This window comes from Hipposideros armiger, unplaced genomic scaffold (genome assembly GCF_001890085.2).
Source record: "Hipposideros armiger isolate ML-2016 unplaced genomic scaffold, ASM189008v1 scaffold_497, whole genome shotgun sequence".
NCBI lineage: Eukaryota > Metazoa > Chordata > Mammalia > Chiroptera > Hipposideridae > Hipposideros > Hipposideros armiger.
Window position 1 is genome coordinate 634,235 of NW_017731847.1, and position 7,866 is coordinate 642,100.

At 46.1% G+C, this 7,866-nt stretch overlaps 1 protein-coding gene across 2 annotated transcripts in view; it reads left to right on the top strand.

The window, feature by feature from the left end:
• The window catches only part of BRPF3 (bromodomain and PHD finger containing 3), a 33,427-nt gene that overhangs the window by 20,321 nt on the left and 5,240 nt on the right, over positions 1-7,866 (top strand). For both annotated transcript variants that reach the window (XM_019667484.1, XM_019667483.1), the window contains exons 10-11: positions 3,664-3,761; positions 6,766-6,863. In XM_019667484.1, the coding sequence (XP_019523029.1) occupies positions 3,664-3,761; positions 6,766-6,863 (196 nt within the window). The remainder of the gene's footprint in view (positions 1-3,663; positions 3,762-6,765; positions 6,864-7,866) is intronic.

Here is a 7,866-nt window from a genome sequence, read left to right on the forward strand (position 1 = left end):
AAAGCTCTGTTGGCAGCCCCACCACCTCTCCCTTTATTCTCCTATCGAACCTCCTGCTTATCTCAGATTGTTCTTCCGCCTGCTATTTCCTGAGGCCTCTGGTCTGTAACTCGGGCAGCTCCTAGGAAACAGCATGACCCTTGGCTCTAGGCCTGATCGGACTAGGAGGGAAGGCATGGCACTGAAGCTGTACTGTTTGTGGAGCTGAATTTGGCTCTGGAGGGTGTTGACAGCAAACCTGTATTGCCCAGTGGGGTTAACATTTGAGCCAACTGCCCCACTCATCCCCTGACCCATGCACATAATCCAGCTCGTTCCAGACACGGTTTCGCCTTTTGTCCTTTGGGGCATTGTAGCAATGGCCCCTTTAGCAGTGTGGTGTGGGAATAAGAAATGAGCTGGTAGGAAATCTGGAATTGTCTTTTATTACACAAAGGCCCCAGGTCTTCTACCATCTTTGAGCTGGGAAGAAATGGGTTTCTTTCCCCATTCTTTTACCTGGAGGGAGGATTTCTGAGACCAGACCCTTAAAGTTTCCTCTGAGTGCAAGAGTTTATTAAATCCTGCTCTGTGCTGTGTGTGCTGCAAGACACCAGGGAGTGTGGGGCTCCTAGAAGTGGGAGCCCCTCAGTGCCACAAGGGAAAAATGACTTGTCCTGAAGGCTGACTTCATGGTCCCTGCGCATGGCTGCTAAGTGGATCCTGGGTTCCAGGTGAGGGGGAAGGGGGAGGTCCCAGGGCAGCACGAAAAGATTATGTGTCTAAAAAAAAGCACCTTCAAGTCAGGTTGGGTGTACAGCGGTTCTGAACCTTTCACAGGGGTCGCCTAAGACCATCGGAAAACACATATTTTCGATGGTCTTAGGAACCGAGACACCGCTTCTCTATCCATCTCCAGGCTCACATGCAGATACGCCCACATACGAGTACCCGGCGACCCCTGTGAAAGGGTTGTTCGACCCCCAAAGGGGTCGCGACCCACAGGTTGAGAACCGCTATGTTAGGTGCTCACTCTACCCTGGCTGCTGGGCTCCTTGGGGGGGCTATGGGAAGCTGCCAGCTACCGCTGTGGCAGGGCCCAGTTATTGGTGGTTCCTTTGAGGTTTTCCTCCCCACCAAGCCTCAAAAATGCCCTATCTGACTCCCTCCATGCTGCAGCCTCCAGAGATACAGGTGGAGTAGGTGGGAAAGAACACAGTTGCCAGGCATGGAGAAGAAGCAGAGATTTCAGAATCTTGTAAGATGCTTCCAGCCTGGTCCTGGGTAGGAGTTCCTGACTCCCTTCGAAGATCTGGTGCCTGGAAAGCCAGTTAGTTCACTGGGAATGGGGGAGGAGGGGGTTACCGAACTCCCCTCCTAGACCTTGACTAAAGGACGAAGGTGTGCTGGGCTCTTTTTCCCTCTGTGAAGGGCGCTCTTCCCAGCTCTGAGCTAAGAAGTGAGCCAGGCCAGGTTCTAGTTAGCCTGCTGTGTGAGGCAGTGTACCTTCGGGTAGAGCTCCAGTCCAGGGCTCTGATGTCCTGGGGCCCTACTCGGGTAGAAACAATGCCCTTGGAAGGCATTTCCTCTTTAACTTAGCTGTCATCATTGGAATTTCAAGGTTTAACATAGGAGATTCAGGGGCTCCAACTGAAGGGGTTTTTTCCCCTACACTGTGGTGATACGTACATAAAGGAAGCTCTTATTAATATAACTAGAATCATGGAATAATCTCATAATTAGAAAGAACCTTGAAAAACTCCTGGTCACTAATCCCACCCCCCTCCCTACCTTCCCCTTGGTTTATCTGTTCTGGTGATTTTCTGAGCAGGTTAGGGCTGCTCTGTCTATGGGCCACTCGTTCAATTATTAATTGAGCACCTACTGTGAGCCAGGCATTGTTCTCAGCACCGATAGGGTGTCTGTTCTCATGGAGCTTATCTTCTAGAGAGGAGAGATGACTATTAAACCAGTAAACAAAATAATTATAGATTGGGTTTTTTGCCTGGGTCTGGGTAACTTGGCAAGAGGGCTGAAATGCAGGCCATGGCTGAGTCGCTTGGCTTTTCTGTGAAACGGGAACACACAGACCTAGTTTTGGTGTCACATCCCGGTTTATTGAGCTCATCCATCACAGAGCTCATCATGTGATAGTATAACATTAGTAGTTGGTAATATGTGAAGTGAGATACTAAAACTTACTGTTCTTCATATAATAGTTATTATAGAACTGCCATTTATTGAGTGCTTGGTATGTGCTGTACGGAGTGCTTTCTGTGTATTAATCCATTAAATCCTCACAGCAACACAGGGGGGACACAGCCTCAGAGGCTAAGTAACTGGCTCAGGGTCACAGAACTACTGAATAGAAGAACCAGGTGCTGACCCCAGGTAGTCTGGCTCCACAGTTTAACCTCTTAACCCTCTTCTGTTGTATTTAAAGATGTCTTCCCAGATCCACGATATGAACGTAGAGAGGCTTTCCTAATAAAACTACTAATACTTTACATATTTGTAAGACCGCAGAGTTCATAAGCCCAGGGACAGATTTTCGAAGGGTGAGTGGGAACTGAATCCGAAATGTGCACTGGGTGTTATTTGTGTTTTCCCAAATAGGTCTTCCTTTTGACTAGCAGGAGAAAGGCTCCCAGCCTCCTAGTTACTGAAGGATTATGATTCACTGAGTTCTGGCCATGCAGGTGTTCTGTATAAGGCCATGATAAAATCAGTTATGACACAATAAAACAGGAGTATCCTACTCCCCAACCAGTCCTAACCCCGGCCTCCTCTTATCCCACCAGAGGTTTCTTAACGTATTTCTACTCTTCCACAGATTGTTGACCTGCCTTTTAAGCATTTTTTTAGTTTAAAAAAAAATTATATAATGGTGATATTTTTTAAAGTTTGGTTGGAAAGAAGGGCCCAGCCACATCATTGTTGCCCAGAGGCTCCCAGCTATGGTTGTACATTAGAATTGCATTGGGAGCTATTTAAAAAGACTGATGCCTGGGCAGGTTCCAGTTATCCCATTACTCTGCTATTACTATTCTCATTTTTGCTTATTGCCTTCTAGTCTTTGTCTGATATATATATTTTTTACCTCTTTGCAGTAGCCTTGTTAAAAAAAACACCCATCTCTATCTAAGAAAAATTTCACACATGTGAAGTGGAAGTGAGAAGTGGATTTCTTTTTCTGATTGAAAAATGTCTTTTCTAACTCTTATACCTATCCTTTATAAAAAATTTGAAAAACAGTCAGATTTTTATACCTCCAAAAGATAAATTGGTTTCTAAGGAACAAGCAATGTGAATCAGAGCCAAGGATTCTGGGCAGATGTGAGAAGGGTCCTCCTCACAGCCCCTCTGCTTAAACTCGGAAAGGATTGACAAATGCCTGGGGTGACCTTTCCTCTGGATGAAGTCCAAGGTCCCCAAGCAGGGGAGCAGACATCTCTTGCCAGGTTCAGCCCTCCCACATGAATGAATTGGTTGCTCAAAGCCTTGTGAGAACTTTCTGGTCAGAAGTGTATCATGGCTAGTATGAGTTTTTAGGGAAAGGTGAGAAACCATTGTCCTCGAAGGGTTTTGCAGCTCCACTCCTGTCATCCATGGGGAGCAATAATGGAGTTGTGAGTCATTGAAATTGCTTATTTCAACCCCTCTCCTTCCCTGCTCTGTATGCAGTGGTCTGATACCCCCCAAACGCAGCCGTGGGAAGCCAGCCCTGTCTCGAGTGCCCTTCCTGGAAGGTGTGAATGGAGACTCTGACTACAATGGTTCAGGTGAGGAATGGTGTAGAGGTGGATCGGTGAGGCGGGGTGGGTGGGGGCAGGCTTTGCAAAGAACCAGCTCTGTGGGCTGCAGCCAGCCAGACCTTGAGGTCCCCCAAACCCTCGGGCACTGGGCAGGGACACGGTCCTCCCACCCAGGTCATTCATATTCTTTGTTTTTCTTTTAATTCATCTTAAATTTGAATTGGTAATACATGCCCATGGTAACAAAAATCAGAAAGACACAAAGGATGCGTTAATGAAAAGCCAGTGCTCCCGTCCCTACAACAACCACTGTTAGAAGTTCTTTTGTGTCTTTTCAGATGTAATCCATACATATACAAGCGAAAACCTGTGTGTATATTTAAGAGAGTGAGTAGAGAAGCCTATATACACATGTTCCTCTAAACCATACTTTTTGTGTTCAGTTAATGATATATCTTAGAGACGTTTCTGTGCTTTTTATCGTCTGCCTAGTGTCCCATTTTACAGGTATGCCATCGTGTACAGATGGACATTCAGATTATTTTCTCCTATTTATTAGAGTCAACGTTGCCGTGAGCAACCTTGTACATAGATCATTTTGTATCTGTGGGGAGTATATCTGTAGATGTGGAATTGCCTTATTGAAGGAAGTGTGCACTTGTAATCGAGATAGATACTGTCAGTCTGCCCTCACTGGAGTCATCAGGGATAGCCTGTATCACCGAATCTCACACATAACCCTGTAATTTCATGTGATCCAGTGACGTCAGCCTTCCCCTCGTGAGACATGCTACTCCAGCTGGTCCAAACCATGAAATACATGGTTCTTGTCTCCTTAGACCAAGGGAATAAAGGGCAGGGCAGGGCCAAAGAAGGGGGCTGGGTGGTGCCCAGGTGGGGCAGGTGCAGGGTGGGCTGTCCTCTGAGCGCTCTGTCCAGCCCTCCCTTGGCAGGTGTGCACTATCTGGCCCTGTCTTTGAAGCTTTCATCACACACAGGCTTCAGGGCTTCTCTTTCCCTCTTTTCTTTCTCAGCTGCTTGATCTTTCCTTAGCACCAGTAATTCTCCTGTATGTGTGTTAATGAATGCACGCGTGCGTGTGTCCTTGCTGTCTGTCTGTGTCAGCGCCCAGGAGGCACGCCTCATGTCTGGATGCGTTTGTGCAGCATCTAACACAAAACCTGGAGGGGGTGGCACATACTCTGTGCTCCGGTGGTGACATTTTATTCTTATTTTAAAAACCACATACTTATTCAAATGATGCTGAAGGAAATTGACCTCCCACTGTTCCATCACCTTAACACAGTTGTCTTCATTTCTCTGTGTTTGTTGCCTTCTGTTTATTTCAGGCACGTTTTTTAACAAAAGGCTGATCTAAAGCACATGCTCTTTTGTATTCCTTTTTCAATGTTATCTCATACTTTTTTCATATTGACATAATCTTTATATATCTCACATTGTTAGAACAGTGTATCTTTCAATGAGTTATAATTTACTTAACCGTTCTATCGTTAGACATTGGGTTATTTCCAACTTTGACATTTTATGTAATATAATGAACCCATATTTTTGTTCAAAGTCCTTTTATTCGTTTTTAAAGTCGTTTTTCTAGACAAGTTCCCAGGGAAGGAATTTACTGGAGCAGATGGTTCATACTTTTTTTTTTTTTTCTTTTTTTTTATGGCTCTTGAGACATACCACCAAATTACATTCTGGAAGGATCGGGCTGGTCTGCAGTTGCCTCAGCGGCACACGATTGCACCAGTTTTCCCACAGCCTGCCTCTTCAGGATTAGATTTTATCTTTTTGTTGTTATTGCTATTGATTCAATAGGTAGAAAACAATGCCTCATGATTAGCAGTACATTTTTTAAAAACTACCAGGGGTCCCCCAAAAAATGTATACACGACTTGTATTCATTTTTTGTTATTGGTGTATATTGAGTATTACAATTTTAATAGTTTTTTCCTTTCTTAAAACATGTATGCATTTTTTTGGCACCTCTGTATAAATGAGGGTGGTAATGTTTCCTTAGAAACATAATTTCCACTCTGAGATTTGTGCCTATTCCCTTGGTTAAGTGTGGTCACCTCCCCATTCCCAGTTTATAGAAGTGCGGGAGTGGGGGGTGGGGGGAGGGGAGGGCCCTCTGTGGGTTCAGAAGCGTTTGTGAAGCACCCATCCAGGTGTGCTAGTTGGTGCATTGGGTGCAGAACAAAGGGAGCTGGAGAGACATGGTGCCTGCCCCCGGCAGGACACCCAGGAGAAGGCTTTTACAGAGCAGGCACATGAAGGACCTGCAGACCTGCTTGGCTCTGCTGAGTGTTGTGCAGCCAGGTGACCTGATGGCCAGGCGTGGCCCTGTCAGAAAAGAATCCATTTAGCAAGTAATATTACTGGGATGTTCCGTGAGCCTCCATCGTGAGGCCTCCCGACTTGGGGAGGCCCGGAGAGCAATCTGTGGCTCTGCTCAAGCTGGGTTATGGTCCTTCTCCCTGGGGCCCTGGTGATGAAACAGTGACATTCTTCCAAGGAACCCCATCCTAGGGTTCTAGCCCAGAGGTCTGCAAACTATAGCCTATTGTAGGGCCCCTGTTTTTGTAGGGCCCCTGAGCTAAGAATGGTTTTTACATTTTCAGATGATTGAAAAATAAGAAGAATGTTTTATAATATGTAAAAATGATAAGAAATTCAAATTTCAGTATCCAAAAATAAAGTTTTATTGGGACGCAGCCTACTCATTCATTTACAGATTATCTATGGCTGCTTTCCTGCTGCAAAGCAGAGTTGAATAGTTGCAACAGAGACCATGGTCCACAAAACCTAAAATAGTTACTCTTTGGCCCTTTACAGAACAACCCCTAATGTAGTCTGAGAACTTCTGAGGAAGGGGCAGGGAAGAGGAAGCATGCAGGGGGTGTTGCTGACTTATTGCTGGGCTGCCCCAGTCAAATGGAGGCCACATGCAGGCCTCCTGGGCACCATTCCATGTCCCCTTCGGGCACTGTCTCCTCCCCTCCCCCACCCCCAGGCAGAAGCCTCCTGATGCCCTTTGAAGACCGTGGAGACCTGGAGCCCTTGGAGCTGGTGTGGGCCAAGTGCCGAGGCTATCCCTCCTACCCTGCCTTGGTGAGTCTGCCCCAGATGCCACCCTCCTTCCTGCCCTGGGCGGTTCTGGCCCCTGCCTTGCCTCGGGGGCTTATCTGATTGGATCAAGCCAGCAGAGTCTGGTGGTAGTCAGGGTGCCTTTAGGTACAGTAGGGAGGGAGGTTTTGCCCCAGCCTTGGGTTGGCCAAACCAGCAAAGCTCCCAGCTTGGGGAGGCAGAGACTAGGGAGGGCCCTTAGGGATTGATTTATTTGCTAATGCATAAAAGTAATGTGTGTTCATTGTAGTAGAGAATTATAAAAGCTGCTCGTCATGCTTAGATGTTTTAGTAAACGTCATGCAAAGTTCTTGAAATACTGAGGAAGGTATGGTTATTTTCATTTTGTAGGGAGAAAACCCGAGGCCCTGTTTGTTACCAATGGTCACCTAGCTATTAAGTGGCAGCGTTGCAGTTGAGCCCAGGGCTTAAAATGTGTGATACCTGTGTTCTGAGCCACCACGTTCAAAATCATCCCCAGCCCCGTCTACTCAGAAATGACCTCCTGGTGCATATCCACTCAGCCTTTCTTTTTTTGTTTAATGCATAACTATGCATATCTATGAGATCATACTCCGTTTAGCCTCCCTTTCGCTTAACAGCACACCGTACATGCCTGTCTTATGCCATTGAACATTCTTACCCATGTCACTTTCATGACTGCATCGTCTTTAGTTGTATGCATGGACTTACCTTATTCTAGTCATTCCCTAGTTGGTCATTTAAATTGTTTTGAATTTTTCTCTGATAAACAGACAGTGACAGACATCATTGTAGCTCTGCCTTTGGGCATGTAATTGTTTCTCTACAGGGAGTTCTCAGGAACGCCTTCGTGGGGCAGCGTCTGTGCAGAACCCTGCTACACATTGCCAAGGTGCCCTGTAGAAAGTTAGTTCTGGTTTATACTGCAGCAGCAGTAGCTGAAAATTCCACTTTTACCACCTTGATTCTTATTTCTTAAAGCTCTTTCTGTATTGGGGAGGTGATG